The sequence below is a fragment of the Pelophylax lessonae genome (genome assembly GCF_965119305.1).
Source record: "Pelophylax lessonae genome assembly, chromosome: 8".
Classification (NCBI taxonomy): domain Eukaryota; kingdom Metazoa; phylum Chordata; class Amphibia; order Anura; family Ranidae; genus Pelophylax; species Pelophylax lessonae.
Window position 1 is genome coordinate 251,509,640 of NC_138775.1, and position 27,920 is coordinate 251,537,559.

Genomic DNA, 27,920 nt, shown 5'->3' on the forward strand with positions numbered 1-27,920 from the left:
GGGGGGGGGCTGTATTGTATGATATAGAGGGGGCTGCCTGCATTGTATCATGGAGGGGGGGGCTGTATTGTATGATATGGAGGGGGCTGCCTGCATTGTATCATGGGGGGGGGGGGCTGTATTGTATGATATGGAGGGGGCTGCCTGCATTGTATCATGGGGGGGGGCTGTATTGTATGATATAAAGGGGGCTGCCTGCATTGTATCATGGAGGGGGGGGGCTGTATTGTATGATATGGAGGGGGCTGCCTGCATTGTATCATGGGGGGGGGGGCTGTATTGTATGATATAGAGGGGGCTGCCTGCATTGTATCATGGGGGGGCTGTATTGTATGATATGGAGGGGCTGCCTGCATTGTATCATGGGGGGGGGGGCTGTATTGTATGATATAGAGGGGGCTGCCTGCATTGTATCATGGGGGGGCTGTATTGTATGATATGGAGGGGGCTGCCTGCATTGTATCATGGGGGGGGGGCTGTATTGTATGATATAGAGGGGGCTGCCTGCATTGTATCATGGGGGGGGGGCTGTATTGTATGATATGGAGGGGGCTGCCTGCATTGTATCATGGGGGGGGGCTGTATTGTATGATATGGAGGGGGCTGCCTGCATTGTATCATGGGGGGGGGGGCTGTATTGTATGATATGGAGGGGGCTGCCTGCATTGTGTCATGGGGGGGGGCTGTATTGTATGATATGGAGGGGGCTGCCTGCATTGTATCATGGGGGGGGCTGTATTGTATGATATGGAGGGGGCTGCCTGCATTGTATCATGGGGGGGCTGCATTGTATCATATGGAGGGGGCTGCATTGTATCATATGGAGGGGGCTGCATTGTATCATATGGAGGGGGCTGCATTGTATCATATGGAGGGGGCTGCATTGTATCATAGCAGCCCCCTCTATATCATACAATACAGCCCCCCCCCATGATACAATGCAGCCCCCTCCATATGATACAATGCAGCCCCTTCCATATCATACAATACAGCCCCCTCCATATGATACAATGCAGCCCCTTCCATATCATACAATGCAGCCCCCTCCATATCATACAATGCAGCCCCCTCCATATCATACAATGCAGCCCCTTCCATATATCATATGGAGGGGGCTGCATTGTATCATATTGAAGGGGCTGCATTGTATCATGGGGGGGCTGTATTGTATGATATGGAGGGGCTGTATTGTATGATATGGGGAGGTTGTTTTGTGTAGGCTGTATTGTGTGATATGGGAGGTGTGCTGTATTATATGGGGGGGGGGGGCTGTATTGTGTGATATGGGGGGGCTGTGTATAATGGACAGTGTCCCCGTCTACCCAAATGCTGACCTCGTCTGACTGATGGTGATCTGTGATTGGCTGTCTCCATGACCTTATTCACATGGATGGCGGTGAAGCTGCATTATTACCAACCACCAACCGGGAGGAGAAGCTGAGGTTGGTGGGGACTGTACACAGGTCACAGCAGAAATTACCCCCCATCAGTGTTCCTTTAAACTGCTTCCCACCTCACTACATCAACCACTGCGCTCACACTTGCGTAATGCAGAGATCTTCTGGCTCTTGGCTGATGTAGTGAAGGTAGGTCATATGGGGGGGGGGGGGGGGGCGGCAATTTTTATTTTGCCTAGGGCGGCAAAAATCCTTGCACCGGCCCTGGATGCAATAAATCTTTCTTTGCCCAGTAACAGACTCAAGGAATTCTTGACCAGGCTTTAGCTACAGTATAGCCTGCAGTGTAGATTGCAGGACCTGGCCATGCAATGTGACAGGAGTGACGGACCTCACTGGCTGAAGTGGATTAAAACTCCTTTAGAAAGTAAAACAGTTTACATACAGTGCAAAATTCAGTAATAACATTTCCTTATATAAATATATACAAAGAACATTTACAAATTTTTAAAAATACAGAACTGTCAACAATTAGAATATAAAAATTACTTTCATGTAAACATCATAAGAACAATTTAAAAAGTAGTTCACTCAAAATGTACTGCAGCTTCCCTTTAAAGCACTTTATAAAATTAACTAAAGAGATTTCTGTTTACACATTATGATGCGGTCCAAGAGACAGACATTTCTTCTGTGCGAGAGAGGACTTCCTGTCATGGCATGGAAATTTATAGTTGATCGTTTTAAAAGTTACAGGATACCATTCCAAGTTTTATGACTTTTTACCGTAATGGGGTTACATTTTGTTGTTTTACTAGCTAGAAAAGTTACATAATCTTTCTGGTTGAGATGTATCCCGCTGTTGTTTCTTCTGTAATACACTTTTTAAATATCTCTCTTCAATATGAATGATTTGATTCCTATATTACTGGAGTCTCTTTAGCCAGAAGGTATTAAACCACAATCCTCCTCCAGCAATTCCCAATATCACCCAAGCCGTCCTCTTCGCTCATTCCCAAGACTTTCTTCCCTCCAGAGTTGTATAAAGTACTCGAAACCCATACTTGAGTAAAAGTACAAGTGCTAGATCAAAAAGTGACTTGAGTAGAAGTGGAAGTGCTCAATCAAAAAGTGACTTGAGTAGAAGTACTAAAGTATTCAACATTTTTTGTACTTAAGTATTGCAAGTAGTTTTTTAAAAAATTTTGCTACTCAAGTACTGAAAGTAAAAGTACCAGTAGTTTTGAAAAAAAAAATTGCTACTCAAGTACTCAAAGTAAAAGTACAAGTACTGTGTTATGTAGTTATTAAAGAAAGAAGTCAAAAGTTTGAACATCATATTGTTTTTTATTATTTCAAATGCAGCTTTTATTTATACATACAGTAGCATTTATTTTCGTATGCGCTGATAATACACGTTTTGAGCTTCATGAAACCGGCTATCTACTGTTCTGGCAGTGGTAACTTTTATAATTGTAACGAGTAACTATGCAGCACAAAAAAAAAATATCGGAGTAGAAGTATTGAAATCATCGAAAAAATGTAGTGAAGTAAAAGTGGAAGTAGGAGAAAAAAATTCTACTCTAGGAAAGTACAGATACCGCCTTTTGGTACTTAAGTACAGTAGTGAAGTAGTTCTACTTAGTTACTATACATCTCTGCTTCCCTCTAACACCCTCACTACCTCCTCCTATTCTCACCTCCGGGACTTCTCCCAAGCTTCAGCCCTCTTCTAGAACTCTCTGCCCCAATCTGTCTGGCTATCTCCTACTCTGTCCGCATTTAGGTGCCCCCACCAATAAAACTGTACTTCTACCTTCTCCATCAGCTCATCCTTCAAATGTATTATCGGTAGTACCACTTGTCCCTGTCCCTCCTTCTTAGATTGTGAGCTCCCAATCCCTCCTAATCCTCTTGTATTAAATTGTATTGTAAATGCTCTGTGTCACTTAAAAAAAAAATTCACAAACTGCTGGCACAGTTTGTAAATCTTGTATTATAATGATAATACGAATAATCCCTCTATACATAGCTTTTTGGCAGGTGTCTCCAGTCTAGTCACTTGATGGGGTCATCTTCCTTCTCTTTTGTCCCTAGCAGTGTGTGTGTGTGTGGGGGGGGGGGGGGGGTTCTAAAACATGCAGAGTACAGTGCTAGGACATGGATCTATTCTCAACAGAATTCTCCTGTAAACCAAGAGCAGTTTGTTGATGCACCCCCAGAGGATCTTTTTCTACAATCTGGGCTCACGGAAAGTGAAAGTGAAATAAGCTGGGTGTCATTCAACATGGGAGAAGTCTGGTGCTGGACCATGGTGCGCTGAGTCTTTTGGGGAAAATTGCAAAGATAGGGTGGGTTTTGGAGCCCTCACAGTGCCATGATTGTCCATTTGTGTGCTCTGTCAGATCTAACACCTAGAGAAGGGGTGTTTTTTAGGTGTCCAAACTGCCTGCCAGGTCTGAGCAGGCCTTTAGAGACAGAAAGAGGCCAGTATATGTGACCTTATATTTTAAAACCTGCTTAGTTTGGAGATCACTTCCAAATTTCAGTAATCTCCACTTTGGAGTTGATGCGGTTGTCCTGATTTTCTGCTTTTAGGTGCAAGGGTTTTTTTTTCAGAGGTCTGTATTTGCATGCTTGTTCCAGGTCAATGACTTTAAGTACTGAAGTTATTATATTATTGTGACAGCCAAATAACTTACATTTTCCAGAAGGAAAGGTCAACAAAGTTAACCTCTTTACTTCCTCATTAGAAATTTTCTTAAAAGGCCAAAAGATGAAATTTGGGTAGATACTGGCAAGCTTTAATATTTCTTACAAACTCAACACTTGCATTCCAAGCTCCACCCTCCTGATTTGGCCAGTACAAAAATGTGATACCATCCCAGAAAATCTTTTTTGTTTAGTTTACATTGCAATGAATATATTTTGAGATCCCCTCCTTACTAATTGCACAGGGGAGATGCAGCCCACAAGCATTCACCCATAAACCTTAACATCAGTTTTGTTAGACTGATCCTTTAAACGCATTGTATGTAACCATGTGACCACAGATTATTGTTCGATCTCTTGTCATGCAGGGAGAGGTTGGACCAGCAGGCCCAGCTGGACCACAAGGGATTCCTGGCCCTCAGGTATTATAATACAATATCTATATATGATAATCACATATCATGTAGGGTTTTGCCAAAAAAATAAATTATTATTTTCCCTTTTAGGGCCTTCCAGGAATTATGGGACAGCTTGGACTGAAAGGTGATAAGGTGATCTAAATATTTCTATTATCAAAGTGACATATTATTACACATTAAACTCACACTTGTAATGTTAATCACATTTGTGGAAAGAATAATTAACAACAAAGCCTTTTTGGTATGACAGACTTGGCAGAAGTTTGGAATTTTAATTCAATGTAATTCTTGAGAATTTATACAGATTTTTCTGCCAGAGAACCTGCAAAAGTGTTGTTGTTATAATATGACTTACAGTGATATATTATGTAGGGTGAAGTTGGATTCTCAGGTGAACCAGGAGAGCCTGGCTATCCAGGAGATAAGGTAGGTCATGCATAACAAATAACACAAATATTATATTTCTGCTGAAATCTTTGTCAAGATATAATAGTCTTAGACTAGAGCTGGCCATAATATTCCAAACAGCATCCAAAATACCTGCCATAAAACCTTTTGGCATCAAACGGTGATTTCAGAGATGCAGTTTGACACCCAGTATATTGACAGAGATGAATGGGGAGCATAATAGACATGCTGATGAATGCAATGCACTGAGCCTCAAGCCATTGCTCCAAATATTGTGGTTTTATACTCATTTGCTCAAGCTCTTAGGGAAACAGCTTGCAAAGCAAATATGTTCTTCCCATGTAGGTTTGATACCTCCACAGATAGGTGTATGTACCTCTTAAGGCAGAGATTAATGTGGAGAAATCTGTAGAATCTGTTGATGCATATACAAATATGGGTAGTTTGTTAAATTTAAAAGAAACACACACACATACCCAAAGCAAAATATTAGCCCCACACCGCTTCACATGCCTTTATTTCGGAGGTGTTAAAATAAGTCCCTAAAATAATTGTTTTACATAAAGAGCCCTGGGGCCATCCTTAAGGGAACTTATGAAACCAAATGCAGATTTTTTATCTCAGAATTCTAACTTTAAACCTTTAATGTCAGAATTCTGACTTCTAATCTCAGAATTATTACTTTAAAACTCAGAATTTTTACTTTGAAAATTAGATATCAGACTTTAACCTCAGAATCCTGCCTTTAATAACCAAATTCTGAGTTTTTTATTAAGTCATAATGCTAAAATATTCAGAAGTCTGAGTTTTAATCTCAAAATTTTAACTTTTAAATTTAAAGTTTTGACATGATTATCTCAGTATTGTGGTTTAATAAAAACTCAGAATTTGGTGAGTGAATTCAGAATTGTGAGGCTAAACTCGGAATTGAAAGTTACAATTCTTAATTTTAAAATCAGAATTCTCAGATTAAAAGTCATAAACCTGACATTAAAATTTTAAGTTAGAGTTTTGAGATTAAAAGTCAGAATATGATTTCATAAATTTCCTTTATGATGACCCCAGAACTCTTTATGTAAGACAGGTATTTTAGGGACTGTGAACTGTTTTTATTAGAATTTTTCTTCCCATCTTTTGCAATCTGCTTAGAGTTGAAATCTAAAAGAACATATGCCTGAATACAAATATCAGCCCCACACTGTTTCGCATAAATTCATATTCATAGGTGTCAAAAGAAGCCCCTAAAATACTTCTCTTCCAGAAAATGCTTCTCCATGTGGACGAGCCCTGGGGCCATCCTAAAGGAAAAGTATTAAACAAAATTCTGAGTTTTAATCAAAAAATTCTGATTTTTAATCTGAAAATTCTAACTTTAAACCTCAGAATGTATCTTCTAAACTTAGAGTTCCGAATTTAACTTCTGAATTCTGCCTTTATTCAGAGAATTCTTTGTTTTTTATTGTCAGATCACTGATAAAAAATATGAATTTGGAGTTTTAATCTCAGAATTCTATTTTTAAATCTCCGAGTTTTGAATTTTAATCACATCATTCTTTCTTATAAAAATTAAATTCTCACTTTAAACTCAAAATACATGATTTTATTAAATCAAAATTCTGACAATGTCAGAATTCAGACTTTTATTGTCTGAATTCTGACTTTAAAATTTAGAATTCTGACTATATGGGAGGCAAAGCTATTTTTTTTCCCTATAGCTCAGCTTTAAAGCTCAACACCACCTGTCCTTACCAATATAATTTTTTCATGCTGTAGAGTGGGATAATCAGCTCTGAAAATTGTTTTTTTATTAGACATTTTCCTCCCATTGCCTGTGGTCTATTTGAATGGAAAAAATGTCAGACTTTTTCTTCCTGCCACATTCACCTACAGAGAAAGTGAGATAACTGCAGTTAGGAAACCAGAAGACGTGGAGCATAAAGGACGTGTTTCAACGTTAAAATCTACCTAAGTACACATACAAATGTCTATGACACTGTGTTAATTCAGTTCACTATTGTTTTTAATCATGTTTCTTATATTCATATCTGAAATAAAAAAAAAAAAATTGTCTTGTTGTTGACTTTTTTTCTCAACAGGGAGTGATAGGTTTATCAGGGCCGCCAGGACCAAAAGGAAAACAAGGACCCCCGGTATGTCAGCCTGTTTTATTTTACAAGTAAGATCATCAATAAGAATGCTACTCAGAGTGCTTTTATGTAGTGTTGAGGTTTTACTTGGTGTTAGTTCATAGAAATCTCTTTCAGCAATTTGTGAGAGAACTGTGAATGAAGGACTAACATTTATTAAAGAACTGTGCTTTCAAATGAGTGCCTATGTTATCAAAATAAGAAATTGTGTGAACTAAAGGATGAATATCAGAGCCTATTACACCCTTTAGGGGCAGGCATTAAAAAAAAAAAAAAAAAAAAAAACTGCAGTGGGGAGGAAGTTGTTTAGTTTGTTGTAGAATTGAAACAGTTGTCAATAGATGCATTGATCTTGTTTTTAGAGGCAGTTCTGCTATCAGTAGTAGAAGAATGCACCTGAGCAGTCTTAAAGGGAACCCATGGCCAGATTATAGATATTCAAGTGTTTTAAATATTCTTAACAACTCTAGGGTGGATAGCCAGAGGAGCTGAGCTGCTGAGAGAACACTTCGGATGACTTAAAGCGGAGTTCCACCCAAAAGTGGAACTTCCGCTTTAGGGAGTCCTGACCCCCCGACATGCCACATTTGGCATGTCATTTTTTGGGGGGGGGAGCGGGTACCTAGTTTTGACAGGTACCCGCTCCCACTTCCGCTCGGAGCGCCGCGGCGCCCTGAGCGGAAGTTCTCCTCTCCCCCTCCCTCCCTGCAATCTTCTGGGACACGTCAGAGGTCCCAGAAGATTGCCGGCCAATCACGGCGCGCAGCGCGACTCGCGCATGCGCAGTGGGTACCCGGCTGTGAAGCCGCAAACTGTAACAGCCGGGTGCCCACAGCAGTGATGCCGGCGCCGAGGGAGAGGATCGAGGCTTCCGGCGGCCGCATCGCTGGACCGTTGGACAGGTGAGTAAATGGCTGGAACTCCGCTTTAAGTGTTTCTGCTGGGAATAGATTTCTCCACAGCACCTGCACTTACAGAGGAGAGTGAACACTATTTTTAACATTCATGTGCTTGTTAAAAATATGTAAAGATGTCTATAGCCTAGCCCCAAGTTCACTTTACTGCCTCTTTTAGATTCTTTTCAGAATTTAAAGGGCTGGCACCAAAGAAGGGCAGGGATTCCTACTCAGAAATGAAATTCTATAGTATTGGTACATCAAAAGTCTTCCAACCATAGCCAGCATCCATAGCCCAGCAAGATTTGGAGCCACAATCATATTGCTCAATATAGGTATATGTTAGAGACTAAAAACTTAATGTATGACTATATTTGGAGCTCATGGATTATTAGTATTTAAGCAATGCAGTTGACATTTGAATTAGTGTATTTGATGATGTAGTTAGGGTCAGTGATAAGCCCCCATAACAAAGTTTATTTATGAAGTGAGAGAGAATACTTAATACAAGGAGAGGATTGGAGAAATTAATTAAAAAGGGTTTCCCATTTTTATTAGTTGGGAATGGAAATGGACTAGTGCTCTGTAAGGAGGCCACTTATGTCTGACAATGGGAGTTTAGATATCATACTTTTTAGTCTGTCATCTGCTTTGGGTCCACCAGAAGGCAGCAAGAAAGCGGCTAAAGAGCTGGAGCTGCTCAGTTGTTATTTTTTATACTCACAGCTTTTACAGATTGGATTATCTGTAAGGTCATATAGAAAGGCACGTGGGTACCATAGCTTTTTATTTAGCTTATTCACTTTTGCAAAGTGAGCATGCCCTACTCCTTTAGTAAATCAACATCTTTTTGTCTGTGTTTTTACTCTGAAGGTTTCCCTTTACCAGAGGGGCACCCTTAAAAATGCAGACTTCCCCAAAAATGGAACCCCAGTAAAGGGTCAAAATCTGTGAAAGAGGGGAGAGTGGAAATGCTCAGTGATCAGTTTGTCAAATGGTCAGTTAATCAATTATTTAACTAACTTGTCTTAGGCAGCTTTAATTTAGCATTTGTTTGGTAGATGGTAGAAGTTTAAACCACGTAATGGTCTATTTTCCCTATACAGCATTGTTGATTATTTCCAGGTCAGACATCCTTATAAAGTGGTTCCACCAACCATTTTTTAAATGTATTTTATGTTGTGGGGAAGTGCAGCATAAGATTAATAAATCTCAGGATGTGAGGGGATATGTGTAAAGCTGAATAATCTTCATTATCTTGCTGAAGTTTGCTAAGCAGGTGGCCCTGTTGGCAACCTCCAGCCAGACATCCTTTCATTCAAAATTGTATGGAACATTGTTGGTCTACAGCAATTGCATCCTTTGAGATGAACAAAAAAAAACTACCAGTTTATGGCCAGCTTAAAGGGCCATACACACAGGCATAATATATCAGGCAGCATTGGCTGGTTCAATAGAAACCGGCCGACATTCGGCTGGTGTTTACAGCAGCTGGTTCCAGAGAAGCCGGCTGTTCGGCTGACTTCTGTCAAAGGTGCATGACTCAAAAAGGTCTGCCGATGGACATCTGATCAGCCAATTGGCTGAAAGCGCTGACCAGTGTGTTTTAGCAGGGGGCAGTCCCCCTGTCAGAAAACTATAGCTCAGCGGGGGAGATCACTGTACTAACATCGGGTTTTTAGTACAGTGGCTCTTCAGTTTTTTTTCCTTCAGCTCACTGGGTTAAACAAAAAAGAACTAGTTGTGTATGCTAGGTTCAAGCTGGAGTCAGTATCAAAGAGATCTTATCTTTAAAGTTCTGAAGAGATCAAGGGATGGGTCACCTGATGTAATTGTACTCACACTTCAAGTATGGCTGTTAAGTATCACCTGTCAATGTTTGGGTCCTTGCAAATTTAACTATAACATATTTATAACATGATCATTATTAACATCATTTGTTTTTAGGGAAAAATTGGCGATCGAGGACCACAGGGGTTGCCAGGCCCTCCTGGACCTGAGGTAACAACAGCATTAACCAAACAAACATAACCATTGATTGTTGTGCTTGTAATAAAGTAAAACATTTTTAATTTTTAAACTACATTTTTAACTTTGCTGTGTTTGTTAGGAAAAGTGATTTGTGCATTGTTTAACATGAAAAACAGTAGAGTATCCTGTCAACAAATACACAAAAATAATATATGTGTAGAAATCAGGTTTAAAAAAAAACCTTCAATGATTAATTACTCTGAATTACAGAGTTTAAGGTGACAGAAAAGGGTAATAATATAAACATTTACCAAACTGTAACTTTGAAAGCTATATTTAAGTTACTTTTATGTCATATGATCAGTCATATTTTATAAGACATATAGTAAATAATGTGCAAAGTGCAATAAAGTGTATCTATAGCCAAAACATTTTATTTTGGTTTTTGGATAGAGTAAGCAGGATTTACAGTGGAACCCTTGTCAGGGTTTATTGCTATCTCCTCACTAGGTAGATTAATTCTCATTATTTTTCCTGATTACCATAGTCACCAAGACAGAAAGTAACAGAAAATTCAAAACTGTCAAAAAAAAGTGTTCACCAGAACAAAAAGTAGAGAAATCTTTTAATGAGGACTCCTGTTCATGAGGACAGCTTTCTTAGAGGGGACTCTTAGGATATGAAGTGAAGGGAAATGTCCTATTTGGACAAAGAAAACAAAACATAGAAAATGATAGGGGATGTGGCTGAATATCGCCTTCTGTTCTTGATTATTGTAAGCCTGTTGGGCTGGTTGTCCAAAAGACTGAAGGTATCTAAGTTACCGGATGGAACACTGGCCTTTTTTGTCATTTGCCTTTTGATTGTACACTAATGTTGCTTTTCTTGGCCATATTTTACTGTCTTACAAATGTTATTTTCATTCTCCTTTACTAAAGATACAGTATAGGTGACTTAACCCTTCTTTAGACCAGTGTTTCTCAACTCCGGTCCTTAGGGCACACTAACAGGCCAGGTTTGCAAGAAAGCTGAAATACATCACAGGTGATATAATTTGCTGCTTAGTGATTGCAGTATTCTAGTCTGCATCTACCCAAGATGAGATTTAAAATCTGGCCTGTTAGTGTGCCCTGAGGACCGGAGTTGAGAAACACTGCTCTAGACCATCCAAAACTAAAGTAATACATTTTCCATAAAGTCATGATAACCCACAGCAACCAATCACCAATCTACCGATCATTGACAAATAAAAACTTAGTTGGGCTATTAGATTTTTTATTGTTGCGTTTTGAACTGGCTTGAAAAAATACTCTTGTAGGGTTTTGGCTACAGTTACCTCTTAATTGTTGAGCCAAAGTAACCAAAACAAAATGTTTATACTTAGCGAAAAGCAGTATTACCATCCATTAACCTTTGCTATGTTAGATTATATTATTAATAATGACTGATTACTGTTTACATTGGATAATCAGTAGCTTGTCCTGCTTGATTAGAAAGTGCACCACTCCTAAGGAAACAGGCGAAGCATGAGAAGAAAAACACTAGAAAAGATTTTTGATGTATGAGCAACTTTTAAAATAGTAAATTGACCATACCACTCTTATTTCTAGCAAAAAGTAGGGTATGTAAACCAGTGGTTCATGGAACATTTAAAATGAAACTCAATCCCCCCCCCCCCTTTTTTTCCCCCCATCAAGGTCATTACTGTTCTGTGTGAACTAAGGCTTTCTTGTTGTCAAAACTTCCTGGTTTCCCCTATCTAAAGAGCTATCAGCCTCAACCAGGGTTCTCCAGGGGTTTCTAGGGGTTCTGTGGCAAAGCAATTATCTTTTTTAGCTGTTTATAAGGAAGGCATTCTGACCACCACTGTAAAGGTTTGCATTCTTCCTACTGGTGTCCCCTGTTGAATTGGTTTTATTAAGGGCTCCCGGAAACCTTAAAATAATTTTAGGGGTTGCTCTGGGGTAAAAAGGCTGAGAAAGGTTGATATAGAGAATCTATTCCAAACAGCGGATGGCCTGTCACAGTCGGATTCTTCTTCCATTGACATTTCCCTGTTTGAGTCACAGACAACTTACTTACTTTGTTCAGTACTTGAAAGAAGGGTTTTGGTGGAGTTCCATTAAAAGGAGGCCCTTGTATAGAACATAGAGTACTATATATAATATATATATACTGGTACTATGGTCCTCAGAGAACAATGTATTGAATACCAGTGCAGCACAGTCAAATAGCAAAATAGCACAGGAAGTTATCAGTTCATAGAATTTCTGGTAGGAACAACAGGTATTTTTTTTTTCCAAAATCTAACTGATATAACAAAAGCTTCCAATGACATATTCAACAAACAAAAAGAAACAATAAGCAAGGTTTATTGCTGGGGTTCACATACACATTTAAGGTCACGGATCAGTATGGCAGCAAGGCAGCTAGCATTTTCTGAAGGCAAAATTAGCATTGGCAGCTTCCCTGTTTCCTATAAGCTATGATTTCCTTTATTAGTTACATGCATATACAAAGGCTTCAGCTACTTTATGTAGCTATATAGAAGATATTAATTATTTGCAGGGGTACCCAGTTTTTATTTCTATAACATACTTACCATCTGTTTCCTTAATCCCCTCAGGTGAGTCCATTACATTATGCGTAGTAAATCCAGATCTTCCTGTCCTCATCACATTTTCCTACCAGATCTCCTTTGTAATGAATTGTTCCCTGTGCCCCTTCCTTTGTCCTGGAGCAGGATTTGAATCCTAATAGTTTGCAAACTTCTCAAAGGAAGATGAAAATCAATACCAGACGCCTACAGATCATCTCTGACCATGACATTAAACTTAAGTGCCTTGTGCTGACCAAATTGATGGTGATCTTGGCTGTAGCTCCTAAACACATGACAAAGTGTACACTTGGACTGGAATTAAACATGGCTAAACCTTGGTCAGGTTAGAGTAATGGAAGTTAGTTTAATCCACAGTATATCTGAGACCACAATTTGGAAAATGTGATTAGGGATACAGGAGAGACCCAAGTCTCTATTGAAAGCAGAGTTATCCTTCAAGGCTATACTTCAGTACAACTCAAAATTAAATATCATAGAGTCTTATTTGGAACTACCATTGACTATTAAATATCAATGTTTGATTCCTCTTCTACAAGCGTATCTTAGTTGCTACAGGTTAGGACCATCACTATTAAGCACTACATTTATTATGAAACGTAAATATTTATTTATAATTTTTTCTTTAATATGCTTAGGATCTCAGTCATGCTACAGTCTCATATGCATAAATCAAATTATCATTTATTATAAATTGCCGTCCATCTCAATTCCATTGTCAAGTATCTGCAGTTTTGAGACTACCTATCCTGTACTTTTCCTAGGCAGGTATTCCCAGCTCTACCCATTTTTGGCTTTTTCCGTATAAGGCAATTATGTACATGCCATGACCATCTCTCTCAAGCAGTAAAGCGGAGTTCCAGCCGTTTTGTGTTTATTAAAAGTCAGCAGCTACAAAAAGTGTAGTTGCTGACTTTTATTAAACACACACTCACCTGTCCTACGATCCAGCGATGCGGCCGGTGGGAACCTCGGTTCGCTCCCTCTTATCCCCGTGGCGCTGGGATCACAAGTGTGGGCACCTGGCTGTGACAGCTTGCGGCTTCACAGCCAGGTGCGCGAGTCGCACTGCGCTTTCTTAGTATCCGGGCAATCTTCTGGGATCTGTGACGTGTCCCAGAAGATTGCAGGAAGAGAGTGGGAAAGGAGAGCTTCCCCTCGAGGCGGCCCGAGTGGAAGTGGGAGCAGGTATCTGTCAAAACTAGGTACCCGCTCCCCCCCCCCCAAAAAAAAAATGACATGCCAAATCTGGCATGTCAGGGGGTCAGGAGCACTTAAAATGGAAGTTCCACTTTTGGGTGGAACTCTGCTTTAAAGTGGAAATGCAGTCACATCCCAACTATACCTAAACTTACTCTCACCCCCATTCTAAGCTTATTATAACTACTCTGTAAAAGGAAAGATGTCTATACTTACCTATGCTGAGGGCCTTCCCATCCGGTCTCATGATCGGCTTCCTGTGCTGGCTTCAGTATAGAGTAAGCCTATGGGTGACATCACTTCAGCAATTGTTAGTGAGCTCTCCTCTTCACTGATGCCAGTCGCTGGAGAGATCATGTGACCGGACCAGAGCTCCTTCAGGATGAGTAAGTGCAGACATCTTTCCTTTTACAGGGTAGTTATAATAAGCTTAGAATGGGGGTGAGAGCAGGTTTAAATATAGTTATGATTTGACTGAACTTCTACTTTAAATATATTATTTTTACCCCTTCACACATATAATCAGTAATGTTATTTCTTCTGCTGTGCTCTGCTTTTTAACCACAGAGCAATGTGCAATTGAATCTACATAGCCATGTGTGAACTGTATGTATGGAATTAGACAAAAATGTTTTATCATATATGGATCATACCTTCCACAGCTCTATAAAGTGTATATAATGCCAAGTTTGTTTTCTAGTTTTGAATAGAGAGTCCATCCTGTGTCGCCTCAGGGGAGTTTCAGTGTCTCAATTTGTCCTTGGGACCATTGTTATGGGGACAGAAAGTGATGGGAATTCCAAATTTTTGTGGTTGTTATCAGACATAGAGGGGAAACCTGGGGACACGTGCTTTGGCAACAACCATGAAATTGAAAAGTTTCCCTCACTTTGGAGAGATTTCCTGTTCCTCTTGCTTTTGTGTCTCTGGCACAAGAATTTAAGAGAAGCTTGCCCATTGGAACACAGACACAAAAAAACCCAGACAGGGGTTTTAAAACTCTCCTATTCTATGCAAAACGAATTAAAAAAAAAAAATCCGTGGATGCATGGGGATAGTCACCATAAGGCTGTCCTATAAAGTCTGAACTCATATACAATGTAAAACACAGTAATAGTAAGTCCAGTTATAAAGTCCATACACTTAGGGCAAGCTTATCCAGAGAGAAAGTTAACTCTGTGGAATGACATGCAAAGACCCCTTCTTGTCTTTGCATGACTACCACTACTGTGTCCTGCGAAGAAGGAGATGGTGAGTAAAACCACAGGGTACAGTAGGGGATGTCGGCATCTGACACTCCTGGATGTCCTGTTTAATTCTAGGTTGAAACTGAATTTCCTCAATTACCTCAAGCAACCTTTAAACCAACTTCTATGTTTCCAGCATGGAAGTCCATGTATCAAGCAATTGAAAGAATGTGATATGACAGATGATAACATTTGATTTCATGTGTAAATAATCAAACAATATCCCTACCCATGGCATGTCAAATATGTTTTCATCACCCCAGTATACCTATTTCCAAATATCACTCTTGAGTTGCCAACAGTCCAGTTTCTCATTCCACCCATGTCATCTTGTTCATTATCACACTGAGAAAGTTGGTGTTGGCTTAATAGATTGGCCGTAGATACCAGGACTTATTTTATTTCCCAGGCACTTTTCCCACAGCACCAATTAAACAATTTAGATATAGTTGCTATATTATTATATGTCTAATAGTGTTCCAATCATGAATTCCAAGACAAGCAGAGTGTTGGCCTGTGGCAGGTTACATAAAATATATAAACACTTGTGCGCACTAATAAAGTTAATAGCACAAATATACATAATCAAATCCCCATGAATGGCTTCCTACTATATGAAAACAGGCAATGTATAAATACTCCAGTTAACTGTATATAAAGATCCAGGCAAAATAAAAATTAATTAATCATACACTGCCTGGCCAACAAAAAAAAGTTGCCACGTGGAATAAACTAAGCAACTAAGTAAACTAAGCTTGCAGTAACTATCCTATTGGATAGTTATTGCATGTGCCCGAAGAATGAGGTCAGCTGACTACCTGAATATACTGAATGCTCTGGTTATTCCATCAATGGATTTTTTCTTCCCTGATGGCATGGGCATATTCCAAGATGACAATCCCAAGATTCATTGGGGCTCAAATTGTGAAAGAGGGGTTCAGGGAGCATGAGACATCATTTTCACACATAGATTGGCTACCACAGAGTCCAGAACTTAACCCCATTGAGAATTTTTGGGATGTGCTGGAGAAGGCTTTGCCCAGTGGTCCGACTCTCCCATCATCAATACAAGATCTTGGTGAAAAATTAATGCAACACTGGATGGAAATAAATCTTGTGACATTGCAGAAGCTTATCGAAACAATGCCACAGCGAATGCATGCCGTAATCAAAACCAACAAAATATTAGAGTGTGTGACCCTTTTTTTTTTTTTGGTGGCGACTTTTTTTTTGGCCAGGCAGTGTATATAGGATTGTTTCTTGGGTAGTGTGACTGCCCATGGAAGGAAAGATACAGTCACAATATAGTCCTGACAAGAAAATCTGGGTTGTATGATGTTTAAATTTTTGACCGAATGACATGCATAAAGTTTAATGGTACAGATAGGAGTGGCCTGTCAATTCCAGTACATAGAATTAACTCTAATGGCTCTAGTCAATGGGCGAGCTGGGAACTCAGGTGCAGGAATCTTGCCTGATGGATTGGAAAAGTTGGTGGGTGATTTAGTCCACCAGAATTTACCCACATGAGACCAGTTTTGGGTGGTGTGACCCTTTTATACCTGCTTGTTTTTGCTATTTCTTTAGCTACATCATTAATTTTTAACCATCTATTTTGATTTATTAATGCACCAAATACCTATATGTCTCATAGTAGGGAAAACAATTACCTATATCTACAATGCAGAGTCTTTTTTATTGTAGACCTACAAGAGGCTATTTTATTTTCAGGGGGGTTATAGACTTTATTTGGCTGGACCATCGTATTTTACGTTAATTGATCAAATGTGCACGCTTTTGTTTAGCAGTCATATGACCGGAGTTTTGATGACTTCCAGTATCAAAGCGTTGTTTCTCATGCAAGTATTGGACTCCCATCTCATAAAATCATTTGCTTTAATCTTAGTAGATAAGTCCTTTGAAGTCTGCCAGTGAAACTAGTTAAAAGTGGATTATAAATTGAATTCCAGAGCCTCCTCTGGAAAAGGATTAGATGAAAGGAAGAGTAAAGGAACAATAAATTTTGGGGCTGTTACTAGCAAGACTAGTGCTGTGTACTAACCCGCTGGTTCAGCAACATACAATAATCAGGCTATTACAAGCACATTTATGATTCATGGGTATGGGTCATATCCTTGCAATTAAATTAGCTAAAAAAAAACATCACTCTCTTAAAAATTGCAAGTAATGGCTGTTGGATTTTGGCTTTATTTTGTATTATGGGCAATGCGAAAGTAAGAGTGGAAACACACAATTGCCAAATCGTGTAGTAACACTCATGGCCTGTCTACTTTACCAGCCGTGTTCTCACCAGCCATATTTGTTTAGGAGCTGCCACACTCCTTGTGTTGGCCTTCTCAGAATGTGCCACCTCCCCATACTATGTGTAGAATATAAAGAACCACACCATTCAAGAAAGGTTGAGCATTCAAAAAGCCGTTCATTTTGCATAGGTGAAAACATTGACAAACATCCCACTCCTTTAGTTAAGCACATTGTGCTGTGCTAAAAGTATTAATGTGAAGGGATGTAGAGTGAGAGGTTTGATTATGTTTCCACTGATGCAAAATAATTTGCTTTTGGAATACCAAACTTGACATGGCTGGTGCAGTTCTCTGCATTCTACACAGAATCTTGGAAACACACAAAGCTGGATTTGAACATCCTGCACCAAGAAGGGGCAGGAACAGAGCCAGGAATAGAGCACATACGCTAACAGTGTTTTTTAACCTTTTTTCAATCAAGACACCCTTTAAAATTATGGACAGTCTCGAGGCACCCCATTCTGAAATGTAAAAAAACTATTCTAAAAGCTTTAAACAATGCAAAAACATCCATACGTAGGACACCCAATGTCCGAGGTGTTTTATCCTTCCAAAGCAAATACACTTGTGCACATTGGTACTGACTAGTATTCCAATGTTTCCCTTCTTCCTGTATTGCTCTCCATTAGTCAGCTAATGTCACCCCAGTGCTGAGGGAAAGGGGCAGAGGAGTGTCAAACAAGGATGTTGTGAAAACAACAGACATCCTCCTTTTTAACTGATGACGTCATTGGTTGTTAGGATGCCAGTGTCTAGAAAGTCATAATGGTGCATAATGTACACATGTGGCTTTGTGTAACTAAAAGGAAGGCTTGATTCACCTGCTGGCTTGTATAGAATTTTTGATACATTTTTAGGCATTTTGCCAAGGCCCCCTGAAGAAACCTGAAGGCACCCCAGGATGCATGGGCACCATGGTTGAAAAAGGCTGTCCTAACACATGGTATGGCACCACAGCATACATTCAATAAAAAACAAATGCATCTGCATTATGGTAGTTGTGGTGCTCTGTGTTTCCCGAAAGTAAGGAGGTTGAATTTTTTTTCATCCTTTGAGGCTTGATGAGGGTACCTGTTAGCTCATTTACGTCAGGAGGCAATTGCAAGTTGATTTTGCATTTAGGTCCCGGACCTAAGACCCTTCAGTTCTAACTCCCCTGTGTAGTGAATTTTCTCTCGCTGGCCAGGAGATGCAAAGACACACAGCACTTAAGCTTAATGCAGATACATCTGATTTATTCCATTTCGGCTCCCATATTTATGGGACATTTGAGCGGCAAAAACCAGTTTAAACTAGTGTACAATCCATGGGTCAGTTTAACAATAGAATATATCTCTACTAAAACAATACATGAAAAGGCTTTTGTTTTCCGTATACATTTCTGTAAATGTGGGGTGTCTCGTGTCTGAAATTGCGTTTGTGGAAAGGGCCGTTCCATCTCGGCTCAGCTGTCTGATGTGTTAACATGTAAGTAATTGTCAATGTGTTCAGGTGTTGTCTGTAATCTGTATGTGAAGCCTAACTTGTTAAGTGTCCAGGATGAATGACTGAGGTGTGTTTAATATGTAAACACTTATCAATGTGTCTGTAATCTATATGCAAAAATCCAACTGCCAAGTGTCCAGGATGTATGAATGAGGTGTGTTAGTATGACTCGTTAATGTCATTGCAAGAGCCCACATTCCATTGTAAAGTGGGCACTAGCTAAAAATATACCATGAAATTTAATATTTCATTAAAGCACATTGGTACACTCTTTCAGTACCTTTTCAAATGAAATGGGTTGCCTCAACCAAACATGCATCAACACACAAAAAATACATGGTAACATGCACACATTATGTGTTTGCCTAAAAAGTAAAGAGAAATTAGGATTTTGAGAAATACTGAATACAGTATGGTCTCCTGCAATTTTACACTTAAAGGAAACTTGACCTTTATTTTGAGGGTTAAAAAATTCTGAAATGGCTGAATTTTTGAAGAGAAAAACTATTTTAAATAAAATAAACTGTTTTAAGCAGAATAACAAAACGACTTGCATGGCAGATTTAATTTTTAACAAATTATATTTAATGAACTATTGTAATATTTACAGACAGAAAACATATAAGAAAAAATCCTAGAATGAATGATAAGCCAGTTGTTGGTCTTTTGTCTTCACTTTGTTTTAAAGCATTCTTCAAATCTATACTTAATTCTTCTTCTAATTTCTTTATTAGGGATTTCCAGGAGATATTGGCTTGCCTGGGGTAAATGGACCTGAAGGACCAAAGGTAGGACTGTCATTTTTAAGATATTATAAGAACTCATTGCTCAGAATTGTTTATATCTTCTGATATGCCTTAACAATTTTGTATCAGTTTCTTGAGTGGTCATTTAATTAAGCTACCAAGGATGTTTGCCTACTTGTGCCCATCGTGGTTAAAAATAATTTGGTACTCACTGGGAGGTGTGTCTGTGTCCGTCCCCATAATTACATCATTGTGAATGACAAAAACTTGAAAGTAAAGGCCCGTACACACTATACGAAAATCAGAAGTAAAATTTCGGAAGTAAAATTTCGGAAGTAAAATTTCGGCCGATGAACGATCTGCTGATTTTCGGATTGTTAGTATGGTGGTTTCGACAGCCGATTACGAATTTTCGGACAACAAAATCTGGATGTGCAGGCTATAAATGTTTATCGTACGTCAACAGAACGTCCGATTTTCGTTTAATCAGTACAGTTTTCTTCCGAAAAAAATTGTAAGAGCAAGACTAGGCATGCTCAGAAACGAAAGAACACATACACAACGATTCAACACATGACATCACTTCTGAAGTTGAATTCTGTGGTACAGGAATTTTAGTATGAAAATAACCTCTTCACTTTCCATATAAGACTAGCATGCAACAAAAAACGGACGCAAGATCGTTCGATAATCTGATCGTGTGTACGAGGCTTAGGAGTTAAAAGGAAGGAAGAGGAAAGTGAGATGGAGTGTTTCAGGCTTGTCTAGCTTTAACATAACAATGAGAAGAAATGGCCAATATTTGTTAAAATATTCCTTAATTTTAAAAACTTACAATTTTATGAACTTATGGTTTATAACACTTTTATTTTTTAATAATAAAATACTGGTTTAATTTAAGAGATTGCATTATGGTTCATGGTGAAAAGGCTACACATGTGTAGTGTGCTGCAGCCCCCTATAGCCTTTGGATACGTTTCCTTGCAGATCTGAGATATGTCGTAGTCAGGCTAAAATATTGCTATCCTTTAAGGCAGCCCTGTGGTATGTACTTTATTAAAGGGATATTAAGGTCTTGTTTTTTTTTTCTTTTTAAATAACAAACATGTTATACTTACCTGCTCTGTGGAGTGGTTTTGCACAGAGCAGCCCGGATCCTCCTCTTTTAGGGTCCCACTTTGTTGCCCCTGGCCCCTCCCCTTCTGCCGGGCGCCCCCACAGCAAACAGCTTGTTCTGCTCTGCCAATAGCTCCTACTGCTGCCAAAAAACAATCAGAAGTGTGAGTCCCCAGAGAGACAAGGCTCTCATGGACATCGCTGGATCGAAAGGGGGCTCAAGTAAGTATTATGGGGGGGTCTGCTGCACACAGAAGGTTTTTTAGCTTCATGCAAAGAATACATGAAGGTAAAAAACCTTGTGCCTTTACAACCACTTTAAGTCACTCAGCTGTGTGTGTATACTGAGCTCCCTTGTTCTTTCTTTTATAATGGAGATGTTTTTTGTGAATAGCATAAAGCTTATAGTCTTATTTGGAGCATGCCATTTGATGGCTGCATGTTGAAACTATTATATTTTTCTTTGTATAGTATAGTGTCTTATGTACCTGTACCTGTTCCCTGTTTAGTATTGAAGTAAATAAACTTTTAATAAAATGTAATTTCACATGTATATGATACTGTGGGTTTCAGTTACTAAAACTAAAGAGTGCAAATTCTAGTGCAGCTCTGCATAGAAATCAATCAGCTTCCAGGATTTTTGTCAAAGCTCAACCAGTTCCCACCCACCGTATATTGAATTGATGGCTGGGCGGGACCCCTCTAGTTCTGGGAGGTCATCATATGATGTCCTCCTATTCTTGCAGCGCATGGGTGCCCTGCAGCAGTTGGTGGTTAGCTGTGTCTGTAGGGCACAATCACAGCCGATCTCGATGTAGACACACTTGCAAGTTATCGGCATTCCTTTCCTCATGCTGCCACAGCGTGAGGAGAGGAGAGAGCCAGCAACCGACTAGTGTGAAAGGGGACATCTGCACTGATAATCAGGGCACTGATCATCAGTGCAGCCCTAACAGTGCTGCCTATCAGTGCCAACCTTTGCCCACCAGTACTGCCAGTGAGTGCCCATCAGAGCTGCCCATCAGTGCTGTCAATTAGTGCCAATCAATGCTGCCAATCAGTGCCCATCAGTGCCGCCTATTAGTTGCCCATCAGTACCACCTATCAGTGCCCATCAGTGCCGCATATCAATGCCCATCAGTGCTGCCTATCAGTGCTGCCATATCAGTGCAGCCTATCAGTGCTGCCTATTAGTGCCCATTAGTGCAGCCCCATCAGCGCATATCACTAAAGGAGAATTACCTGTTTGCAAAATGTTATAACAAAAACATTTTTTTTTACAATTTTGGTCTTGTTGTTTAGCAAATAAAAAAAAAAACAGTGGTGATTAAATACCACCAAAAGAAATCTATATTTATATGAAAAAAAATGACAAAAAATGTCATATGAGTACAGTGCTGCATGACCGTACAATTATCATTCAAAGTGCGACAGCACTGAAAGTTGTAAATTGACCTGGGCAGGAAGGGGGTAAATGTTCCCAGTAGGCAAGTGGTTAATTGAAGAAGCTGAAGTTAGAAGCTGATTGGCTACTATGCACAACTGCACCAAATTTTGCACTCTTCAGTTTTAGCAAATCAACCCCTGGGTGTTTGTAAAAACAAATCATTTTTTTTAAAAAAGCATAGCCAACTAAATTTTTACTTTTTCTGTTGCACTTAGTGGATACCATAAAAGGTGGATGAGGCATAATAGAACTGTTGATAATCACTAGCTTAAATTACATTTATATATATATAAGGACAACGAAAGATGAAGTGAAAGGTGAAGTTACCCCCTTTTTTTTATAACTTCTTGCATTGTAATAATGTAAAAGTTCTGTTTTTCTATAGGGGCTCATTGGAGACAGGGGGCCTCCAGGTCCGCCAGGTCCAAAAGGCGTGGAGGTAAGTTTGGACACTAATATCCTATGATAATAAAGAGGACCAAAACCCTATCCTAAACAAATCTCTTTCACCCTTCCTTCAACCTACCCCATTACCTTTCTGCAGTCCTTTCCATCTATAAATATTAATTGTCAGCAGTTCTAGGCACTCTACGGCTGCCAGCATCCATACAATGTCACTTGGTGGGATCTTTTCTCTGTATGTTTTGTCAGAGTCAATCAATTGGTGGCTCTACCTATAAAGAAATGCTCCCTAATGACAGTCAGACATGACCATATATTTTGCTGCCTCAGCCAAGCAGCCAAATAGAGGTTAGACTATGTGATGGTTGAGTTAATGCAAAGGTGTTGGCACAATGGAGCTTATTTCTGCATAACCTATTACATTGCTTCATTTAGTGGTGTTACAGTGCTTTAAAAAAGTATTCACACCTCTTGAAATTTTCCACATTTTGTCATGTTCTAACCAAGAGCGTAAATGTATATTATTGGGATTTTATGTGATAGACCAAAACAAAGTGGCACATAATTGTGAAGTAAAAGAAAAATGATAAATGGTTTTCAAATTTTTTACAAATAAATATCTGAAAAGTGAGGCGTGCATTTGTATTCAGGCCCTCTTTACAGAGATCCACAGCTCAGGTGGGAGAATCTGTCCACAGGAAAACTATTAAGCTAGATACACACTATACAATTTCCTTTAGATTTTTTCCTTTAGATTTACCAAAACCATATAATATGAGGTCAAACTTAAACCCTTTCACTTTGTATGCACTTAGCCAGGCCCTTGCACTACATAGTTGTAGGTAAATCTAAAGGAAATCAAACAACAAAAGCTGTATAGTGTGTATCCAGCTTTAGTCATGCACTCCACAAATCTGGCCTTTATGGAAGAGTAGCAAGAAGAAAGCCATTGTTGAAAGAAACAAACAAAGTAAAGGAAGGAAAGGCGCTCTGGATAACAGGACTGGCCAGAGATAATGTCTGCAGTATGGGATGGATACAGATCAGGCAAACAGGTGTCCCTGATGGCACTTGGGCAGCATTCTAAGAGGGAAGCAGTTCTCTAGTTAAGAAAGAACAAATAGAAGGCGCCTCTAAGTGCAGTAAACAAAATACTTTAATTGCCCATTTGTCTTTTGTTTACTGCACTTAGAGGCGCCTTCTGTTTGTTCCTTCCATTGTTGAAAGAAAACCATAAGAAGTCCCCTTTGTAATTTGCAAGAAGCCATGAGGGGGACACAGCAAACATGTAGAAGAAGGTGCTCTGGTCAGATGATACTAAAACGTACCTTTTTTGGCCTAAAAGCAAAACGCTATGTGTGGCGGAAAACTAACACTACACATCACCCTGAACCCGCCGTGAAACATGGTGGTGGCAGCATCATGTTGTGGGGATGCTTTTCTTCACCAGGGACAGGGAAGCTGGTCAAAGATGATGGGAAGATGGATGGAGCCAAATACAGGGCAATCTTAGAAGAAAACCTGTTAGAGTCTACAAAAGACTTGAGACTGGGGCAGAGGTTCACCTTCCAGCAGGACAATGACCCTAAGCATACATCCAGATCTACAATAGAATGGTTTGGATCAAAGCATATTCATGTGTTAGAATGGCCCAGTCAAAGTCCAGACCTAATTCCAATTAAGAATCTGTGGCAAGACTTGGAAATTGCTATTCACAGATGCTCACCATCCAATCTGACAGAGGCTGAGCTATTTTGCAAAGAAGAATGGGCAAAAATGTCATACTCTAGATGTGCAAAGCTGGTAGAGACATCACCAAAATTACTTGCAGCTGTAATTGCAGTGAAAGGCGGTTCTACAAGTTATTGACTCAGGGGGGCTGAATACAAATGCACGCCACACTTTTTAGATATTTATTTGTAAAAATTTTTTAATTTTCCTTCCACTTCACAATTATGTGCCACTTTGTGTTGGTCTATCACATAAAATCCCAATAAAATACATTTACGATTTTGGTTTTAACATGACAAAATACTTTTTCAAAGCGCTGTAGCATAACAGTAGGAATTGGTCATGGTTAGGTTAGGGTTTTGGTCTGCTTCAATATTGTTCTTGAATCAAGGGCCAACAAACTGCTTGTGCTGCTTGCTGCCAGTGCCACTACACTGGAAGAAAACAAAGGGGCTATAGATGGGTACAGAAAGATCCAGATGGTCAAAATAGAGTTGCCCTTTGTAGAGGGAGAAAAAAAATAATAAAGATAATGTGACCTTCTGTTAGTTGAAAGACAAATATATTATCTCGCCACAAGAACAATATAATTAACTTCAAATCAACCTGTTTATATCCTCTTTACTAAAACATTCTAACAAAACAGATCCCTCCAATTGTTCTAACAGTTTTAGTACCCCCCCCCACAACTTTTGAAGACATATGTGGCAAAACCCGCATGCCCCGTTGTTTTCTACGTGCTCTTGCAGTGACCTGCGTTCATCCAGTGCAAATGGACCAGTGGACCCCTCTTTGGGGTTATGTTTACTTGCCACTCCACCTGGCTTACTCCCTCTTGTAGGTTGTCAGTTTAGCACCTTCCCTTTCTGAAAATCCTTTACATATTCTCGTCGACCCCCCCCCATCCTTTTATTTCTCATCACTTTTGGTTTTGGGTCATAAGTAACTAACCTCATTGGACCACGTGTAAATTACACTGGTGCTTATTGTAAGCTCTAACGAGCAGGGCTCACTGATTCCTCCTGTATTGAATTGTATTGTAACTGTATTGTCTGCCCTCATGTTGTAAAGCGCTGCGCAAACTGCTGGCGCTATATAAATCCTGTCTAATAATAATAATTTAAGGATAGTTCTGTTTTTGTTTCTTGTACACCATTTCAGTATAGATCTCTATTTTACAGGGTGAAGAAGGACCACTTGGACCTCCAGGTGGTCTTGGACCAGTGGTATGTGCGCTTCAACTTAGCATGTTTAACTATTGTGGTCACAGTTTGAGAACATGGGATGGATTTGGGTAATAAACCGCTTGAACTAACATGCATTATATTGTATTGATATACAGTCTATCAAGGAGCAAGCTGATAAAGATAGATGTAGCTTGTGTAACAAGAAAGGGTGAGCTGGAATGTGAAGAATAAATGAAGCCATGTGGGGGTAACCACTAGTGAGGTGGGTTTGGGTCATTTATCTTGCTGTATGAGCAGGGACTCATAATATACAATATCATATGTATAATACATGTAATGGAGGCAGACATTGGGCTGAACAAATACCTATGACCTTTATCCATACTGAAAGTAAATCCGTCACAGACAGGGGAGGACTGGGCCAGGGGGCAGGGGGGCAATTGCCCCCTGGGCTGCTTTGATGCCTACTAAAAAGGCTGCGCCACTCCTGCCACTGACATGCCTAAAGGATTCCTGGTGAAGAGAAGTAAAAAGTCCCCACTGCTGACCTACTGAATGTGGGATGAAGACAAGGACAGAGCGAAGCCCTCCCCCCCATTATGGATGGAGTAAACTGTGTCTGAGCAGAGGCCGGTTCCATGCCCCACAGGAGACTCTTCTCCCGTAGCCCCTAGCTAGCCACGACCGAGCTGTTCCAGCTTCCCCGAACCGCCCCCTGCTGGCCAGGTCGGGAAACTGAATTTGGCTGGTGAATAGAGTACCAGGAGCCTGAAATGGGGGTCAGGAGGAGACCATGAAGAGGGGGAGTGGGAGGGGCAGGGGGGCCGAATCGCACAACATGGGTGTTGCCAGTCAAGTTGCCAGTCAGCCCCTGGTCACAGACCTGGGAAAAATAATGGAAATGATAAAAATTTGTAAAATCAATAGTTTAAAAGTTAATTGAAAACTGTATGTCAATGAATCTAGAAGTATAGTCAGTTGAAGTTATGCAAATCTCGACTTATCCTTTAGAAATCTAGCTAGATCCTACTAACTTATACATCTTACTGTTTACTTTATGCTTACTTTAATATAATAGGCGGATTCGCATGCTGACCAACAGGGAGGCTTAAGAGGTGTAAGGGTGGGACCAAGCTTGATTTTTTTACAAAAAATAACATTTTTTATATTTGAGTTTTATATATTTTTAATTTTAGCTACCTAACTTGTTTTCATGTGTGGACTTTACTGAATGTAACTTTTAATTGTACATTTAAGAATTCCCTTCTCAAGTGGAATTGCCCAGGTCTGTTACCAGTTACCAGTCACCAGTTACCAGTCATGTACAGAATTGTCAACCAGTAGCCTAATATTGGATCTGAGGGTAGAAAGAGTTGATACACAAGTATAACCAGGCACATGGCTGACACACAAACCAGGAACTGAGTTCCTTACCTGGTTTGCAGACATTGTACAGTCTGGTCCAGATAAGGCATGCAGATCTGGATAAACAGATTAGGATTGGTAGTTGCAGACAAGCTTAGGTCAAGCTGGAATAAACAGGTAAATGTATTTTTATGTTAATCATTTTCATATCTAGACTATAATAATCATGTCATGAGTACAGCAATATTTGTGTGTTACATTAATGTGCTTTTAGAAATACTGTTAATTGATTTTATCACTGCTCTTGTATCACTACAAGTCTGTCAGACTGCTTAGACCAATAAAAAAATATTTGATTTAAATATCATCTCTAGGAGACCTATCCTTTTGTTTTATCACATCAGTTATTTGGATATAATACTAATTGCTATACAGTATATTACTTATCGATAGCCACTCATGACAGTATGGCAAGCCAAGCTAGAAATACTGAGAACCTGAAATAACAAATTTACTTTAGGGGAAACTTTACAATATTATCTCCAGTTATCAGATTTAGACCATAAGCTTCCATTATGTTTTGAGTTTAAATTTGGTAGGTCAAGCTTATTCAGAAGTCAGGAGCACAGTACATTAACTCGTAACAACCATTCAAAGCTCTCTTAAAGCGGAGTTCCGGCCACAACAACTTTTTTGAGATAAAAATACCCCCCTAATCCTAAGCCCAATTACACTAATACTATTCCCACATTACAGTAGAGAACAGAATAAATATAGAGGAAATCTTACCTTTAAAATTGATTGAAGAGCGCGGCCATCTCCGGTGGGGGTGTCTGAAGCCGCTGTGTCCTTCTTCCTGGTTTCAGCTACCCAGAATGCCGATCGCAATCTCGCGCATGCGCTGTAGATTGCGATCGGCAATCAGAGTAGCGGCCGGCTATTCCCATTGCATCCTGGGATGGATGACACGCATCTTCCAGGACGCAATGCGAAACCGGAAGTGACGTCCGGGGCCGCGGCCGCAGAAGGAGGAAGTCGGACAGAGATGCCCCTAAAATAAGGTAAGTGACCCCAAAAAAAAAAATTAATGTCCAATTGTTTTT

General features: G+C 39.7%; 1 protein-coding gene across 1 annotated transcript in view; it reads left to right on the plus strand.

Annotated features, from left to right (window-relative positions):
- COL24A1 (collagen type XXIV alpha 1 chain) overlaps nucleotides 1-27,920 on the plus strand; it is a 417,206-nt gene that overhangs the window by 234,343 nt on the left and 154,943 nt on the right. Inside the window, exons 15-22 of the mRNA XM_082265511.1 lie at nucleotides 4,478-4,531; nucleotides 4,616-4,660; nucleotides 4,901-4,954; nucleotides 7,033-7,086; nucleotides 9,927-9,980; nucleotides 19,558-19,611; nucleotides 22,518-22,571; nucleotides 25,447-25,491. Coding sequence (XP_082121637.1) covers nucleotides 4,478-4,531; nucleotides 4,616-4,660; nucleotides 4,901-4,954; nucleotides 7,033-7,086; nucleotides 9,927-9,980; nucleotides 19,558-19,611; nucleotides 22,518-22,571; nucleotides 25,447-25,491 — 414 coding nt within the window. The remainder of the gene's footprint in view (nucleotides 1-4,477; nucleotides 4,532-4,615; nucleotides 4,661-4,900; nucleotides 4,955-7,032; nucleotides 7,087-9,926; nucleotides 9,981-19,557; nucleotides 19,612-22,517; nucleotides 22,572-25,446; nucleotides 25,492-27,920) is intronic.